Here is a 19,067-nt window from a genome sequence, read left to right on the forward strand (position 1 = left end):
ACTGCTGATTGATGGGATGTCTGCTGAAAGTTATTCTCTGTATGGGCAGCAGCAATTAAGACATTCAATTGATTTGCAGCAACTTTCCATTTTTACCGGCATAATTGAAACATAATTTTTGTAGTGTTAAATCGCCTGGCACTGGCACTCAGACACGCCAGATACAAATTTCACCGATTTCGCACGTTCCAAACGGTGTAGTGTTCCCCCCCACACCAAAAAGCTTCCTCTCTGCAGAGCAAACGGTTCCCCTCAATACAGCAAAAAGCTCCCTCTCTGCCCACACCAAACGGTTTCCCCCTCCACACTGATCCGTTAGTTAATCATTTGATGGCATTGCGCGGAGCAGCGCAGCAGCCTTTTTGTCAAGTCAGCACGCGAGACGCTACCCGAGCAGTATCAATAATTATCAGGCAAAAGCCATCGGAGCTGGCAGATACGACGCGTCACACCTACCGCCCTGTTGGAGAATTGTGACATTTAGACACAACAAATCATAGCAGCAGCAGCAGGCGGCGGCAGGCGGCAGGCGGCAAGACATCATTAGGCAGCCCAATCTCTCTTTAGGCTCTCCGCTCTCTCGTCTCTCGTTTTGTATGTCAATGGGTGTACAGAAATTGAAAGTTTCACACTTGTCAATTAAGTGTACCACCAGCAGCAGCACCACCAGTTTGTTGTTGTTATTGCAGCCACACGCTGCATCATGCAGTTGCAGTTGAAAAGCGGCTGTCAATGAAAATGAAATTTTATTGAGATTTTTTTGTTGTAGTTTTTTTTTTTACTTCATTTTGAAATTAATTAGAAAAGTGCCTGCATTTGTAGCTGCATTTTGGTGGCGTGGCTTAATTGCTTTGACGTCTCTCTCCATCTGTCTGTTGGAGTGTAAGTGTGTGTGTGTGTGTGTGCCCATGTGTGTGTGGTTATATAAGTCGTAAAATATTTAAGCCATAATAATCTCCAATAGAAAACGACTATCACTTTTACTATCACTGGATGCTGCTGCCTGTCCGTTGCTCCAATCCCTGTCCATAGGTGCTGCTGCTTCTAAGCGGTTCTGGTATCGCCAGTGAAAGTAAACGATTTGGCGGCACCCCAAGTGACCCTCCCCTGGGGAGTGACTGTGACAATGTTGCTGCCACATGCTGCTGGTGCTGCTGCTGCTGCTGCCTGTACCTTATGCAATCAATCTCATCCGTCAACGGCATGATTGTCAGCTTGTTGCTGCTCATTAAACGCACAATAATTGTTATATCGAAGGCATGTACTCATACCGGTTGCATTTCAATAGCCAAATTTGGTTAAATAATGCACGGCGACCACTTTTACTTGGACAGAAAACTTACACCGAACCGCAGCGAAACGAAAGCGAAAGTTCTTTTGTCTCTCGCTTCGCTGTGCCCCCAAAACGCAGCTTCGATTCTTATCGTTGCGCGGTCCGGTTGCCACCTTTTGCTGCTGCCTCGTTTGGTGCTGCTCACCAGATTTATGCACTTTTCATTTCACTTAACAACAACAAGAAGCAGCAGCAGCAGCAGCAGCAGCAGCAGCAGCAGCAGCAGCAGCAGCAGCAGCAGCCGAACATGAAACGATGCCGTGGTGCCAGCCGGACCCTGCAACACACAACTTTCTTCGTCGCTCGATCGAAATTATTATGCGCATATGGGGGCGCCAACATTGGGACACTCGTCGATTCGACATTTAACTCAGGCGATTCTTTAAATTGCCACTTGCACTTGACCGAGCAACAGCAGGAGGAGCAACATGAGTAGAAACAGGAGGCGCACCAGCAGGAGGAGAAGAAGTAGCAAGAGAAATGCGAGTAGAGAAGAGAAATGGGGATGGAGTATGCACCGTGGGATAAAGGAAACGATTGGAATCGATATTAATATCCCTAAGAGAACAAAAAAGTTGACTAAATACTGAAAGAGTAAATGGTACATCGATATAGATTCTCTTCATTTTGTGCTGCTTCAACGTGCTCTTAGACGATGCTCTGAGCTTTTCAGCAATGTTTCTGCCCTTCGTTCTGCCCATCACAATTTCTCCCATTTCCCACTGTTCCTCGGTTTGGCCACCCAGAATGTGCGACAAAACTGGGGGAGCCCGCGCACCAATTAAGTTTTGCAGCATTTTAATCGAGTCGCTGCGTTTTGTAGTCGTTCAGTTTTGGAGCTTTTTCAGTTCACAGGTTGGGTTAATTTGTGAAAGTTTTGTGTAAACAATTGAGGCAAGACCCTCGAGGGCCTCCGCTGGTTGTGCCCGGCCATAAATTCAATCAGGCGTGGCCAAATGAGAGCGAGAGAGGTGTATAAGCGAGTGGCAGATGCTGTAAATATATTTCACAGAGCACCAAGGAACAGCTACAGTTTCAGCTGGGAAAGGGGATGGGATGGGACTACCCGTTGTTGACATTGGCTTAAAAATATTTGGAGTAAAACTGAATTTAATTGACGTTGACGTTGCGTAATATGCAGCCATTGGCCCTGGCCCTGCCGCACATCCTCATCCTGTCATGCCCAGCCAGCCTGGACGATAACAGCGGCAATCAACTTGCCGTGGCATAATGTGGCATAATTGGCCAGCCCAGTGCAAATCCCTGAGTGGAACAGAGTGGAGGTGGAGCTGGAGATGGAGATGGAGGTTGAGGCATTAACTGGGTTAGTGGCGCCGGCGCCAGACCCAGAGCCAAATCCCAAAAATCCAAAAAAACAGACAACAAAACCAAGACTATACTCTCGTAGCCAGATCGGCAACCAGTTCGTGTCATGTGATTTTTATCGTTAATAGGAAACAACTGCAGCCGAGGCAGCGGTGGCAGCGGTGGCTGCAGCAACGGCCACAGAGACAAGTACAAAGCCAAAGAGCCGCCAATTGTTGGTGCCGTTTTGCCATGGCTTATATCGAACAAACAAATGTTGCATTAACATGAAAAGGGTTTTTATTCAATTGCTGGCAACATGCACTCCAGCCAGGAGAAGTACTCCCCAGTCCAGCGGTGCAGCAATGCCCCTACCTAGTTTTTCCCCAAATGGAGCTGCTGTGAGTCAGTCCTTGCCTTAGTCCATGCTAATCTGTTATTGCTTTTGACTGTTGTCTCGCAACTTTCATAATAAAATCAACAACGCAATCAAATTACTACGTTCGGAATAAATATGTATAAGAAATGGGCAAACGAATTATGCAAAATGCTTTAGACACGAAGCATCGCCAGTTGCCAGTCGCCAGTCCCAGATGCAGATGCAGATCCATTTGCAATCCATTTAAGGCTGCCCATTCCCCTCTCTCTCCACTCAGTCAGTCAGTGGTGCCCACATTCACCGCACAAATAAACACTGACGGACAAGGTCTAAGTAATTTCCATTTCCATTTCCAACTGGGATTGTAAAATGATTTGCCAATGAAATTGAAAGTTCTGCCGAGTGCATCCGCGTGCAGTAGTAACCCGTTTACCGCCACGATTAATTGCTTTTAATAAGTGGACTGAGGAACGTGGGCGGATCATGGCCTCTCTTAACTAGTAGGCCTCACGCACACTGCCGCTCGTTTTACCGAATTGAGCGAGCTTTCAAAGTTCTCAGCGCACGTGCACCGTTGCATTCCGTTTATGTTTGTTTACTGCTGAGCTTTTGGAGAGGTCAGTTTTCGTCTCTCTTTTCGGCGACAGAATGTGCGGGACGGTGCGCGCGGCTTTACCCACGAAACAAAACAAAACAACAACCAACAAAACAAACTAAGTGTGATTAATTCTAGTGTATGTTTGCTGACACAAAAGTGCTAAAAGAGACACATTATTACTAGCTGCCGTTTGACGTTTTAAAACAACAAAAATACAATTAAACGCATACTCGCACCGTAAATTTACTCTCGTACTGTAAATCTACATACAAAACATGGAAACAAACTTCATTGCGGGTAAGTTATTTATTACAAATAATTAAAACGTAACCAATTGAGTATTTATGTATACACAAAACTATATTTATATATCATTTACTTGTTTTATTTTTTTGCATTTGTCGTGCATCCAGCAATTATAACTGTAACATTGAGCGAGATTTAGCAGTCGTCAGGGATGATTGAGTGAGAAGTCACACATGCACACATGCACACAAAAACATACATACATACGAATATGCGTCGCAGATATAAAAGAATTGCGTGATCCGCTTACCAGCAAACATTGGTGAGCCAAAAGAGAGTATTGGTGTCTGCATACATATCTACATGTGTGAGCTTGAGAGAGAGGCTGAATCGTAGGGCATCGAATGCGCTACAGTACAGTGAGAGAATGAATATCTGCATATATGTACATATTTCTTCATAACTGCATGTGTTGCTAGAGTTTGTGCTAGAAAGAAAGAGAGTCGTAGGGCAGATAATAAAGTACAGCACAGTGAGAGCAGAGCATCTCTTGGAAAAGAAAGAAAGAGCAAATGTAGTTAATGTCAAAGAGCGTGTCTCATTCTCCTCTAAAGCTTTGTAACAAGCATTTAAAATGCGTATAGGATATTTCTAATGGGATAATTCTTCTCAGTAATTAATTTGTCGACAAAAATAATAAAATCTAAAAAACATTAAAACGTATTAAGAACAACTCTAACTCAGTTGCATCACTTCCACAGCCAGTGGAAACTCTATTGCAACAACCAGTTTTTTAATCCCAACGCCCAACCAGCAGCTTAACTCTGTCTAGAATTTCTGGTTGCCATAATCTCCATCTACACCATATCTGAGAAAAGTACATAGGCATTTTCTCGTTCAGAGATTACCACTTATGCACCTCTTCCTCTGAGTCCCTGAATATTATCTCGATCCTAATTGAATGCGACAGGTAATGATTGGGCTAATCGGCCACTTTACCCACACACACACACACACACACAGACTCGCGTACCTCTGGTATGTACCTTTGCCTTGTGAGAGAGTTGACAGTCGGTCAGTCGGCTTGGCCACTCAGTCAGTGTCTCAGTGGACTTTCGTTTTCGGTTTTTCTTCTCCTCGCGCGCTATGGCGGTGGCTGTTGACAAAATGCATCGGATTCTGTGATGAGGCCGAGAGTGAGAGCTGAGAGCTGAAAGCTGTTGGCAGCTTGGAGTTGCATCGGCTGTGCGACAAGGCATGGAAATTAATTATAATTGGCCGCGGTAAATATGCAGTAGATGCGAAATGCAAATGTGAAATGTGAAAACTCGTTGGCAATCAGCAAAATCAATCATCAGGTGAGCAATTGACGATCGCCCGTCTGCCAGCAGCAGCAGCAGGAGCCAAGAGCCAAGAGCCAGGAGCCTCCTCAATCAGCTGCTGGCCAAAACTGGCAATAGAGTTATCAATTTTAGTGGCAACATGTCACATTTTGCAAATGAGTTGGCCGTGTCGTCCCCACCCCACCGAGTGGTAGGAGAAATTCAGTGGCAAGTGCCACAGCAGGCAACCTTGGCGTCATTTTAATTTCTGTTTCACTTTTATTATACATACATTTTGTGTCTCTCGCTGTCTCCCTCTTGGTTTATGTTAAATGCCGCACTTAGTGCGTAAAATTTCATTTTATAGCACAAGGCACATTAACTTGCCGCCGCGCACAAAATAAAGTTGTAGCTGGAAAGCGGTGTGCACTGTACAGTAATACCACAGACACATGCAACCATGACAGCATATGATTGCAACAGCTTGAGCAGCTCCAACTCCAAGGTGAAGTGTCGAGCCTCGGGCCGGTGTCTGGTGTCATTTTTATGGGTCCTCCAACTTGTGGCACTTTCGTTGTTTATTCATTAAAATATTTTTAATCAGGTGCACTGGAACACACCTTCTTAATTAGTGTGACCAAAGGGTGGAAGGTGAGCAAAGGGCGGTAACTGTACCTGAGGCTGTGATGGAAGGTCACAGAGCAGGAAAGTTCTTGTTTTAATGTATTTCTGTCGAATGTTTCAAACAAAAATGATTGCAAGACTATGCATAATTTAATTTGTCTCTAAATTAGTAAACGTCAAACACAAAATCTTTACATTTCGTTGCTCAACTGGCAACCCAGGAAACAATTATGTTTATGAATACACCTCAAACGAACACATTTCACTAACATTGATCACTTCATCGATGGAAAAGTAATTTCGAGCCCGTAATTTGAGTAATTTATTTTGAAATTACACTTAACATATTGAACTGCAAACGCACTTCGGTCACACTGCAATTGTAATTGCAATTAACACTGCCTCATACAGGCATTCACATTTTGTCGGTGTTGCAACCGCACTTGCCACTTATCCAAGAGAGACCCACAGACAGAGCCCGCAGACCCAGGCAGGCAGGCAGGCAGGCAGCATTCAAGTTCATTTTGAAGTGCATCGGGCAGAGAGAGGAGCGGAGCGGAGCGGAGAGCGCAGTGTAAACGTTGTCGCCGCATTCAAATCTTCCGCATGTCAAGGTCAATTAGCATGTGGCTGGGGCGAAGATTAAGCTTGGAGTTTGCAGCGTAGATTAAACATCAGATGGGGGCTTCGACTTCGACTTGGGCTTGAGCTGTGCGTGATAAAAATGTCAAAAGGTTTTCATTGGCATTTTGAGATTGTTATTGCCATTTAGTGGCTTATGGGGCCCTGGCTCTGGCACTTGCCAGATCTTAGACCCTGGCTGACTGGGGGTCTTAGCCATCGATAAGTGTTGCCATAAGCTCGAGACGACCACTTCAGACAAGCCCCAAAGGTGGCCGCAGAAGGCGGAGGTACGTACGTACTCTGGGACGGTCGTGTCATTGAACTGCTTTGATAGAAAGTGACCGCTGCCTGCTTAGCCGCTATCCTTGGTGATCTATCTTAGTGGCCAAAAAAGTAACACAACACAGAAAAGTTTTCACTCCTTTCGCTTTCATTGCAATTACCAAATACGATTCTTATTTTCAATTTCAATATGACGACGACGACAGGCACAGGCACAGGCACGACAACGACCAACTCACAGTGGGTTGCACATTTCACACACAAAAATGAAGGTCAATGCGGTAGTTGTATGAGAAAATCACAACCGATTCTACTTGCTGCTTAGAACTACTTTCTTTCGCAGCTTTTGGGGTTTTATTTTACTTCAATTTAAGCCTTTCCCATTGATTCCTGTTGTACTTCAACCACTGTGCGCCTGTTTTGCTATTCGCGAAGGGGAAAAAAGCGCCCGCGACAACGCAGTTTCGCACCAAATTTGGAGCCAGGAGCCGGCCAGCCAGCCTGGCACAGCACAGCACAGCAATAACAATAACGGTCTACAGAGGCCAACGATGATCGCTCCAGTGGAGCTGCAAGCACCTCCACGGCTCTCCACGATCTCCAGCTACAGCTTTAGCTCCTTTTCCGTCTCCTGCCGCTGCCGCTGCCTCTGCCGCTGCCTCTGCCGCTGCCCCTCGTTGCTGTTGTTACCGGGGCCTATTACCATTTGGCTTAGTCAAATCGTTTGTTATGTTTTTATCTTGATGTCCAGTCACCTTGATTTGTTGTAGAAAATGCAATTTTTGGCATGCTCGCTGCTCTGAACCTGGACTGTGGCTAGAGCCTGGTCGATGGATCAGCCCCGGCTACCGTCGACGACAACGACGACGACGACGACGACGACGACGATGAGACGCGATAGATGCCCCCGCGATGCGTAGGGTGAATCGCTTTCTCAGACACAGTTCCCCAACTCGTGCTGTCGTGGGTGACGGACTGCCAAACGAAAGTGAAATTGCTGCCAGCGCGCCTAGAATTGAAGTTTGTTGGGGGGGGAGAAAACCAATGGAGGATCAATCAATTTATGTAGCTCGACATTGAGGTTCAATGCACTCTCCTGTAGCTGGGAGGGCCCCCCAATCGAGAGTGCCGAGGTCAGAGTTCAGCGCATGTCGCTGGGGGTGGGTTGGGTTGTTGGCAAATCTAGAAAAATGCCACATGAAACTGCGAAGGAAGCAAAAACCAAAACAAAACCAAAGCCAAAACCAAAACCAAAAGACAATGGGCAGACGTCGAAGTTTGGCTGCTTGTTAGGCTGGGCCCAACAAACAACAAACAAGAAAACAAGAAAACAACTTGCAACAAAACAAACCAAATGCCGCAGCAGCAGCAGCAGCAGCAAACAAAAAACAAATAGGGAGAAAAACTATTGGAACGGTTTTGCACAGAAGCCACATTTACCCTGCCACAAAAATCCTGGATAAATATTTCAAGAATTAAACGCGACGCGAAATGTCTTTTAGAAAGTTGTAAAAATGTTTAAGCGAATTGATTGCAGACATGGAAAGCATAGAGAAAATAAATTAATCTTTGGACAGGGGAGACATGTAAATAATGTTTAAGAATAATCTCACAGCTTTGACTCTGCCAAGAGTCAGGAGAAGTGTTTATGCCCCTTCTTTTGTGGCAGTTGTAGCGCAAAAAGCAAATGCAAATATAAAGACAGGAGGACTGGCGGACTGGGGGGGTACCTATCATTTGTTGTTGCCTTTTGTGGTTCGGGTTCGGGGCGCTCCGTTGTCATTATTTATTTATGCCCAAAACGTTTCATTTTCATTTGGCCAAAAGGGAGTCATCGGAGTAGTTTCTTTGTTGTTGTTTTTTTTATTCCGAGTATTGGTTTGGTTTTGCCGATGGCGCTGAAAAACCTGAAAACTGGGTTACTGGCGCCTGTTTCGGGCTACAAGATCGTGTCATGCGATTTCTATCTCTGTGTGACTACGAAAGCGACAACGACAACGACAACGACAGCCAACGACAACGACGACAACGTTTGTCGAATGCTGAAGAAGAAAAAAGTACGAGATCGAAAATCGAAAACAGCCCAGAGAACGACTGTTGCATGTGTGTCTGTGAGTCGCTTTGATCTGGGACTGCAACTGGGACTCTGCAACTCTTTTGTGAAAACAAAAGTAAAGTGTTTGTGGCCCGGGGCGTGGCGTGGGCTGCCTGCCGCCACATGAGTCACAAACACACGAGGGAGGGCTTGGCTGGGTCATTCCATTGGGGAATCTAACACACAGATGCCAGCTTTGTTCTGTCGCTTAAGAGGGAAACATAAATTCAAATGCGAGGGCATTCAGCATTCGTGTGGCGATCATTCCCAGCGATCGTTATACAGCTCCTGTCCGACTGTCTGTCTATGAGGGTCCTCCAGCAGTCGCACCACAAAGTAAGTCACGAATTAGCGCAGTTCAACAGCGGGCAGGGATTATAGGGTTGGGTTTTATCTTTTCTTTGGGGGCAGCACACACACACACACACACATATGGCTAAGAATATGCGACAGCGACGGCTGCACAGCACACACGAGAGACGCATTCTGTTGCCACATTTGGCAGGGAGGGGAGTTCGTGGCCCAAGTCTTTTGTCACGCTGACGCATGAGAGCTCCGCATGTCCGGACTGATTTATGCGCAGCACCTACGCACTCCCAGTCTGGCATTTCCATTCCATTTCCCTGCTCAAGTGTTGGCAGAGTGGATGTTTCTAGTTATCAAGTGATAAGTAGCTTACGTAATGGTCCACACGAACAAAAAAATGGGCTACCAGTCTCCGACAGCCTCTGACAGTTTAATTTGACAGTTTTTTGGGTGCTCACCTCTCGCTCACACACTCGGACTTGTGCTCACTCTCTCTTGCGCTCACTCTCCCTCTCTCTCTGCTTCTCTGCTTCTCTTTACTCGAGTGCCGCACGGACAGACAGACATGGGGATGACAGAGTGCTTTTTGTTTTGGTATTTTCTTTCATATTTACTTAACAAGATCTTGTGTATTGAATTGTCATTTCTCTTGACAATTTAATTTGGATTATGGCGGAGGCTACTGAACACCGGACAACACCCGGTGCAAGTCTGATAAAGGAAAAAAAAAAGAACCAAATGGAACCAAAAGTGACGACTTGAAGATACACTAACAGATGGGAGAGGGAATATTAGGGAGCTTAAAATGAATGCAGATTATGAGGAACTTTTCTAGCAATAACTTAAACAATACCCATGGAAATCTATTTTCAAATCGGTTTTAAATGGGTTTTTAAGACTCAAAAACTGCACAAATTTGCCATACAAATACTTGAAACTTCATTTATTTCATTAAAATTTATTTCTTCTTTGATAATAAAATAATACAAAATATATGCAAATGTCAGGGCTACTGGCTTCGTTGACTAACAACAAATCGCTGAAAGTGTAAAAAAAAGAATTGCAACTTTAACTGTGACTTTGCGGCTGACTTTTGGTTTGTGGCCATTAAAACAAAAGGCTTTTTGTAGACTCTCAAAACGCAGATGCAGTTGCAGATGCAAATGCAGAGGCAGACGCATTGAAGACGAGCCAGCAGGCAGAGCCCCGAAAGCCAAAGATTATTAATGGCCCGGCCTCCGCCTGCATTTCCGTCTTGACCCAGGCCCAGGTTATGCAAAAATGTTTGGCCAAAAGGCCAAACGAAAGCGTTCAAAAAACTAGAAATGTTTGTCTAACAAATGATTGCAATTTTTACAGCCAGCAGCAGCAGCAGCAGCAGCAGCAGCAACAAGTGCGTGGCAGCATTAAATCAAAATGAAACTGAAAATCATTAATTGAAAAATGCGCATGCGCATCAGACAGAAGCGAGCGGAGTGGCGGAGTGGCACTTTCCACTGTTAAAACTGGTCGAAAAATGTTAAAGTGTGGCAGTGTGGCAGGCTGTGTGTTGCTGTTGCGGAAGCCCTGTTCAAAATTGTAGCAGGCATTGTCTTTCTGGTGCTTTCTTGTGATTTTATCGCACCATCAATGTTGGTGCCTGTCTGCCTCTCTGCCTCTCTGCCTGTTGCATAAACTTATTGATTTGCCATGCTCGCTGCTGCCGCATATAAACAAATCAAGCACTGCTGCATGCCCCAAAACAACAATTGCATAAATCAATTTTTACACACAAAATTTGCTGTTGCTTTTGTTGGCCCCTGCCTGTTGCTCCTGCCTGCCCACAGTGCGTATGATCAAAACACACAGCCTGGCACATGTAAATTTGATTAAAAGCACGTTTTACCACAAACATTTCAGCTAACAGCAAACCACAAAATGAAGTGCTAACAAGAGAGATAAACTTTCGTGTCGGGGCCGAAGATTTGAATACACTTTGAGTGCAATTTCGGGCAAAAGGTATCCAAAAATGGATGAAAAATGCGAAAATGTTTGGAGATTTGTTGTTGCTTCTGTGGGGAGTTGTTTGCCCATGTACCCACCAACTGTTAAGGCTATGCCCCTGGCCCTTTGCCTTCATTTTGTGATACAAATGAAAGTAAAAGCACTACAAACACTCACACACCTCAGAGATCATTAGCGGCTGGTCGCTGGGTGCGTGGCTCTCTGAGCGTTCAATGAACCGGCAGCCACCCAGACACTCGTCGACGAATGCCCATGTACAAGTCATTAAAATAGAAATGCCAGGCACACACACACACACACACAAAATGGACAAAAAAAAACTTGTTCTTTCACTTTCAATGTCACGCCTGGCCGCAGAAGACCTTCAACTTTGAGCGGTGTACACTTGGGGGCACTGCTTCTTCCGCTTTGAGATTAATTGCGGCATAAACCAAACATTTTGCGAGTCAATGTACGTAATTTGAAAATCGTGCCAAAATAGATGCCACAGCCAGAGGCAGAGGCAGAGTCGGAGTCGGAGTCGAACTCAGAGCCAAACTCAATTTGCACAACTGCAGGTGCCTCGAGAGAGACACAGACACCCACGCAAAAATATGCCTCGTATGTATATGCATACATCTGTCTGTCCGGACTTCTGGCCTAGGCTGTGGTCCTGCACCCAGTCCCAGTCCCAGTCGCAGTCCCGCTGCAATCATTTGTCTGCATGTCGCTTTGCTGAATTGTCTATTTGCTTGCCAAAAAGTGCCACGAAGACAACATTGTTGTTTGCTACACTAGCAAAAGGTCCCATGATTTTGAGTTTTAAAATATGTTGCAGGATTTCTTTTGTACTTTTCTCTGCTGTTCAAAATCTAGCTGCAAGTGTATCCACACTTAGACTTTCCTTTTCCATTTGGACACTTTGCCCAAAAGCAATTTCATTTGTTGCTGCTGGTGCTGCGGTTTCGGTGGCGTTGGAGTCCACAACAAATTACTATCATTGCTGTTAATAGTTCATTAAGTCACGGATGGGGACGGGCAGACATGGAAGCCATATGGAATCATGGAATATCACGGAACGTGTGCCCGTTAACTGAACCCCGAATCGGCTCGGATCGACTCGCTCTCTCAAAGTGGCAGAATAATTGAGCGAACGGCAAGATAAACATTTCAATTTTGGTTATTAAGTCATCAATTAGACAAATCGAAATCAGACTCGAGGTATCGTACTTTTTGATTTTTGGCTGTCTTTTGGGTAGAGTGAATTTATCGCTGGGAATTGGCTGAAATTTTATAAATTATTACAAACTTCTTTATTTCTGGTATGGCATTTAAGTCGTTGGGTTGAAGGCGCTCTAAAAATGTAATATTGTAATATTGCAATATTTTCCTTGACATCAAAATGGGATCAAATTATTGTAGATATAAAATAAGAAACAAGTTTCATTCGCTGAAAATAAATTATGAAATTATTTCTTAAAATATTAGATATTAAAATATTTATTTAAATTATTTCCAACTGCTTTTACTATTTGTATGTTGGCAAATAGTGAGTCAAATTTGAAGAGATTGGGGAATTGCGTTAATTTTATATTTAAAATGTGTCTATTATATACCAGAAATAGGTTAGCAAATGGCAGTAGATGGTGAGACTTGTTTTCACCTGCTTATAAGTAGATAACAAACAGTTAATATAATCAGAAATCGGACACTGATAAAAGCAAGAGCGTAATGTACAGATATGTATGTACATACATAACTACATGTACAAATGTACATATGAATATGTAGGGAAGATCACGAGAGCTGAACTAAGATTTCTCCTTGTAGGGGACGTCCCGAATGAGGGTAATGCAGCTGGGCCGCAACAGGGAAGAGTAAATATTTCACAGACGTCACTGGTTTTTTCTATGGAATTAGCCATATTAGCCATAGGGTCATAACGTAAAAAAGATAGTGAAAAAAACACTTTTAACCCAAATAAAGAAATGTTTAAAAACTTTCAAAGGTAAAAAAATAAAAAATCTTTAAAATAAAATTGTTTAAAAATAAAAAACATAAATACATAAAATAGCTTAAAAAAAAGTTTTAAAATTAAAAAAATAAAAAAAAGAATTAAAAAATAAAAAAATAAAAAATTATTCCTAAAAAAAAAAATAAACAAAAAATAAACTTTTTCCGACTATTACTAATTTACTAATTTTGTGGCAGGACGAAAGTATGTCCTGCAGCCTTCAATGCAGCACAAATTCATTCGAGCAAATGTCGCACCTTTCGTGTGTTTGCATCAAGTGGGTGGCCTTTGGGGCACTTGCTGGCACTGCAGTCGATGGTTTGTTCTCTTTGCCCTTCGATTGGCCATAGTCCTTGCGCATGACCCACGGGGAAGTCCTTCGCGAACTCAGCAGAGAGGCGGTGGGGCTGCAGGATCGTAGGGAGTTGAGCGTGATCGTTGATCCGCGCAACAGCTGCAAATTGGCCAGGGCCGCCTCCAAGGCGTCATCTTCGTACTCCGTCATTACCACCTGGTCGGGCGTCAGGGACTTCGTGCTGGGCGTGTTGAGTTTGCTCATGGGTCGGATAACCACGTCCAGGCTGCTGTCTGAGGATTTGGCTGTCGATGCGCGGGAGGGAGATGGGGAGGGCAGCCTGGCGGTGGCAGGAGAAGGTGACTTTGGAGTGGAAGATGCATTTTTCCTTGGAGTGGAGGAAGGAGACTGCCTTCTTGGGTTGGTTGGTGACTCCATTCTCGGACTACCTGGTGACAGAGTTCTTGTAGTGGAAGGTGTTTCCATTCTGGAAGTAGAAGGGCAATCCATCTTGGATGTGGAAGGTGTAATCATTCCCTCATTGGTGGGTGACTGGTTCCTCCGCGTGGAAGTTGTTCGCACTTTCGGGGTAAGAGGTGACTTCCAATTGGAGGTCGACGACTGCATCTTTGGTGTGGCAGCTGCTTCTGTGTTTTGTGTCTGAGGTGGAGCGGGTTTCCCTTGATGCATTGGCAGCGTTTGAATTGAAGAATCATCTTCTGTGGGACTCGGGCTGAGATCGGTTGCTATCTCCTCTAGAGGTGTAGGAATCTGTAGGGTTCTTAGACTCCTCTGTGGCTTCTCTAGTGGCTCCTCCAGGGGCAGTGGTATCTGAGCTGCAGTCTCCTCCTGACTCCTCCTTGGCGTATTCTCCTCTCTGTGCAATGGATCGCTGGTGGGAATTCTTTTTGCAGCTTGCACCTTTCTGGGCGTCACGGAGGAAGTTTGCTTTTCCATCCGATTGCTCCTCGTTTGGGATACAGGCCGGACAGCCCGACGAATGCTGTAGGGATTGTTGTACTCCGTGGGAGCTCGCAGCACGCTCTGGCTGCTCATGCCCGTGCTCATTCTCCTACCAAGTCCTGTGGGAGGTGGCTCCTCCTCGGCGACGGCAGCGTGCTTGCCCCAGAGGGATATTCGTTCCGCGGGCGCTCTCTGAATGGCCGAACCCACGCGACTGCGACTGCGACTGCGACTGCCGCTCATGGCCTCAAAGACACTGATCCGATCGCGTGTTGGATTAAAGTCAAAGGTCCTGGAGCTGCCGGCATTCGAGATCCGTGAACTGGCCCTGGACACACTCGTCGGCCCCTCGGAGGCCACGAACTTGGCAAACTCCCGCTGGCCCTTGCGGCTCATGGCCGGCGTCACGTGGCCGCTGGAGAGATCCGACTGGGAGGTGCTGGACAGCGAGTTGCCGCCACTAAAGTGTCCATCGGTGTGGCCGGGCTTGTCCCGCAGGCTCGTGTGATCCTTGTACACGGAGAAGTGGTTCTGGTTGTGTGCAAAGCTCTCGTAGGGTCTGTACCTCTTGTTTTTGGCCAGGTGATCGGCAAACTTTTCCCACTCGGTGGTGTTTGGCCGAGGTGGCTCTGGCTCCTGCCTGGAGACTCTGCGCCGAAACCAGCGGCCTCTGGAGGAGGATGGGTGTCAGGGAGCGGGTTGGAGTGTGTGTGTGGGTGTGTTAGTTAGGAGTTTGTTAATGCCAGATTCGATTTTGTTTGATTTGGGTGGGTGGAGTGTGTGTTGTGGGTGTAGATAGGGTTAGATGTGAGTGTTGGTGTTCGGTCAACTCTGGAGAAACTTTCTAGAGCGAAAATATACAGATAAGGCAGGAAATGTACTCAACTTTCAGTCTATATACTCGTTTTTCTATACAACGATTTGGATTTTGTGCAAAAACCAAGTTGAAGGCCAGGAAAGTATTTTTTAAGAATTAAAATATGCATTTGGGTGGCTTTGCGCGCTTCTATAGTTTTCATTCGACATTTTCCGTGTTAATGTTCTAAAACTTAATGGACTATAAAGATAATACTGTGAAGTTTCGTAGGTTTTTTGTTTTGTGTAGCTACAATGATTATATCGCAAGAAATGCTCCCTCAAAATTGAAGTTTTCTAGAGTTTGTCTTGTCTTAAATTATTTTTAAAAATTTTATATTTAGTGGCAAAAATAGCCACAGGTGTTCAAGATCTCATGATGCAGTTTTCGGACAATAAATTCAATATTTTATGTAAAAGATCTTCCCCAGAATTCTGCCGCTTCCCGCTAAAGTTTCGCCAGAGCATTTCTCCATTCGGTGCACCGAATCGACAAGCGTTTTAGGTGTCTTATCTATGAAATATTATTTATATTACCACACTACTACGTACAAGACTTTGCTGTTGCTGTTTGCTGTTTGCTTTTCTTGTTAGTTTTTGAGTCTTGCTTGGGTTTGGCTGGTCGCCAGCGCAAGGAAACAAAGTTCAGAGAGTATTTATGATATGTACATAGAAATAAATAAAGTTTATTTACAAAATTTACATACATACAAGTCAAGAGAGAGAGAAGAGGGAAGAGAGTTATAATGTTGGTTATAAGTACTAGAAGATCGGGTTTAACTACGACGAGAACTACGAATCATAAGCGGAATGCGGGTACGGGTACGAGTACTTCAGGGTGCATTGGCTCTAGGGGCTCTAGGGGCTCTAGGGGCTCTACGGGGGAGCTAAGTGGTGCTCTACCTCTACGCGTACTTACTCCACGGGCGCAGGGGTAACTGAAGCTGGAGCTGCTGCAGCCTCGATGGCAGGAGGAGCGGGCATCGCTGCTGCCTCAGTGGCTGGGTGAGCTTCGGTAATCGCCTCCACCACTTCACTCAGATGTGCCAGCTCCTGCAGCGATGGCTGCGGCGTGGGCGGACTCTCCTCATCGTTGGCCAGCGCACGCTCAATCTCTGGCTCTGGTGTGGAGGTCTTCAGGCTGTCCGTATCCACGGCCTGCAACTGCGGCGTTGGCGTTGGAGCTCGCGATGAGCTCAGCTCGGCCATGACCTCGACAGACTCCGGCGCCTGCTCCTCTTCCTGGGCTGCGGGCTGTTCCAGGTGCAGTCCCTCCAACACCCTGTGCTTGGCCTCGTCCAGGGCGTGTGTGCCGTCCTTGAAGGCGTTGCCCAGATCGTTGGTAATGCCCGCAACGGCAGCGCCCACCGTCTCCTTGGCCGTGTCCAGGCCGCTCGACAGCGTCTGACTGGCATCTGAGGTAAAGGAGGGGAAAACACTTTCATTTATGTATGTAAAATGTATGTACCATGTACATATAATATTTTTAAGTCAATGTTTTTGCTCTAATTCGCTGACGGTTCACGGCACGCTGCCGGTCACGCAACCAGCTCGTTTTTCTTCATATGCTTTTAATATGGACCCGTGGCCCCCATGGACCCTGTGGCAAAGTAATGGCCACTAAGCAGGCCCAAAGAAAGGCACTGCGACACGCATCCTTTATTACGTGGCTTGTTATTATAATAATATAAGAAATAAAAGCACAGCAATGCACTGGGGGAAAATCCAGGAACAAAGTGCTTGGGAATCAGTGTCAAGGTGTGGCTAAAATGTAGCTGGTAGCCTGAGGAATATTCTTGAATGGCAAATCCTTTTGTAGGAGCTGCTTACACACTGAGCATAAATGCCTCTAAGGATCTCCTGCCCTCTGGCATAGTTCTCTATTCATTTTCAGTCTAAATGCCTTTCCCTTTGTATCGCTTTGTTCTTGATTAATTAGCTGCACAATTCTGATTTGATTCACATGAGGAAATGTTAACGTTTCAAGGACGACACCATCGAACACAAACACATATTTAGCTTTGCACTTTCGATTACCAACTCGTAAATGTCATCTGCCAGTCCAAAACAAACCCACACTCGTACGTACGTACCTTCCACAACGGCCTCGCCCTTCTCCCGTACATGGGTGGCGGCTTTCAGCATTTCGCTGCCCGCCGTTGCAACCATGGGAGTGCTGCCTGCACAGCCCATGACTCCTGTGGGGGGGCACAGATGGCTGCTCAATGTTGCTGTTGCTGTTGCTGTTGCTTCATGCTGTAACGTAGCGATAGATATCGCGCCCACTCGTATCGATGGCTATATAGAACGGCAATTGGCAGATTTATTAAATATGAATTGAGTACGAAAAAACAAAGTACGCCCGCCTTTGGTCACGAACTCCACGCAACTGAACACTGACCCAAAACAGTTTCCAGCTATAAAGTGAAGGGTCAGTACCAGCCAGCACTCCAGGTATGCCCCATGCTCCGTGCCTCATTTGCCCATTTTGCAACGGGGCACGCAACAGGACCGCACCAGAGCCTGGCCCCAAGTGTGGGTTTGCATGTGCGTTTGCACTTGGCTTGGCTTCAAGTGAAGCCAAATTGTTGAGGTCATGCGCGTTGGGGCGCACACTTGGGCCACGACTTGCCGCAGTTATTGCATAGGCCAAATGCTAAACAGGGTTCCAGGGACTGTAAATTGTAAATTTGTAGCTTTTAGGGCAACAGATGGCCTTAGGATACACTGGCAGATTGAGCGGCACTTGGCGCAAAAAGATAGGCAAAAGGATGAACTTTAAGCAGCAAAGAATTTCATATCAAACGTTGGATTTACATAGTTCCGAATTGAATAGAGAAGAGTTGCAAATAATTCGTATAGCATTTTGTACTCTAACTTTTTGGTTTTTTCAACATATGCCCACTCGTACTCCATGGGCTTGGGTAGCGTGTCCAGCCGTGGCGTGTCCAGTCCGATTCCCCACACCTGTACATGTAGGGTCAGTCGCGGCACTCAGTTATTATTTATAGAACATTGTGCGATGTGTCCATTTGTTGCTCCAATTTCTCCACCCAAGTCAAACACACACTTTTTGTGTGCCCCACACATGAATGAAGCGAAACATCCGGCCGGCTTGACAGTGCCCCAAAAGTCAGATAAGAGAAGGCCAAATCTATTCTCTAATATGCAAATTTGTTAGGAACTGTGCCGCAGACCCACACGACACTGCCACATCATCGTCGTTTGGGTGCCTCAGAGTGTCCCTCAGAGATGACAGCCAACATTGGGCCAGATCTCTGTTTGCCGTTCTTTTTGCCATTCGCCTAAAATCTACGAAAATTGATTTTTGATTTATTTCACAGTTTTTTTTGGGGGATATCGCATCGGCTTTCGGATTTCTCGAGAGATCTGCGGCTGCGCCTGCGACTCTTGTGGCGCTGAGTGAGTGCCTATTTATGCGCTGTGATTTATGTCAGTCAGCGGAGCGCAGTGACAGCGCTTTTCATGAGCCAATAAAGTTGTCCATGTCGCTTTGTCATATTCATATATCATTGGCAAATATATACGTACGTACGAGTACACCCGGCAAACTTATGTCACATGGAAACAACTGGAGTACCCTCGCCTCTGGAGCATAAATGAAGTTTAAGTGCGCGATCGAAGCGGCGACGTTGACGACGTTGAACGTTGACGGTGACAAAACACAATTTTGAGAGCCTCAGATATACACAAATAAGCACGAAAAGTCGCATATAAATCAGCACACACACCACACGCAGCTGCACCATGGATCAGCCTGTCTGTGCGTCAGGCGGAGGGGGAGTTGAGTTGGTTCATTAGACTCTCGACCTGACGACGCTG

The 19,067-nt window shown here is 45.7% G+C and overlaps 2 protein-coding genes across 2 annotated transcripts in view; one reads left to right on the forward strand and one right to left on the reverse strand.

Moving 5' to 3' along the window:
• Nucleotides 1-3,716: 3,716 nt before the first annotated feature.
• LOC117579851 (pleckstrin homology domain-containing family G member 4B) overlaps nt 3,717-19,067 on the forward strand; it is an 85,496-nt gene continuing 70,145 nt past the window's right edge. Inside the window, exon 1 of the mRNA XM_034265953.1 lies at nt 3,717-3,912. The gene's annotated coding sequence lies outside the window, so the exon portion shown is untranslated. The remainder of the gene's footprint in view (nt 3,913-19,067) is intronic.
• Nucleotides 13,323-17,595, reverse strand: LOC117580562 (proteoglycan 4). Its single transcript, XM_034267164.1, has 3 exons — nt 17,318-17,595; nt 16,144-16,639; nt 13,323-15,039 (listed from the first exon to the last, which is right to left on the reverse strand). The coding sequence occupies exons 1-3, from the start codon at nt 17,415-17,417 to the stop codon at nt 13,332-13,334; spliced, it is 2,304 nt and encodes a 767-aa protein (XP_034123055.1). The 5' UTR covers nt 17,418-17,595; the 3' UTR covers nt 13,323-13,331.

The sequence above is a fragment of the Drosophila guanche genome, unplaced genomic scaffold (genome assembly GCF_900245975.1).
Source record: "Drosophila guanche unplaced genomic scaffold, DGUA_6, whole genome shotgun sequence".
Taxonomy (NCBI): Eukaryota; Metazoa; Arthropoda; class Insecta; order Diptera; family Drosophilidae; genus Drosophila; species Drosophila guanche.

Coding starts and splice junctions, on each gene's coding strand:
- LOC117580562 (XM_034267164.1), bottom strand. CDS start 17,417: ATGGGCTGTGCAGGCAGCACTCCCATGGTTGCAACGGCGGGCAGCGAA. Junction 16,640..17,317: donor GGGCGAGGCCGTTGTGGAAG/GTACGTACGTAC, acceptor CCTTTACCTCAG/ATGCCAGTCAGACGCTGTCG. Junction 15,040..16,143: donor GTTACCCCTGCGCCCGTGGA/GTAAGTACGCGT, acceptor ATCCTCCTCCAG/AGGCCGCTGGTTTCGGCGCA.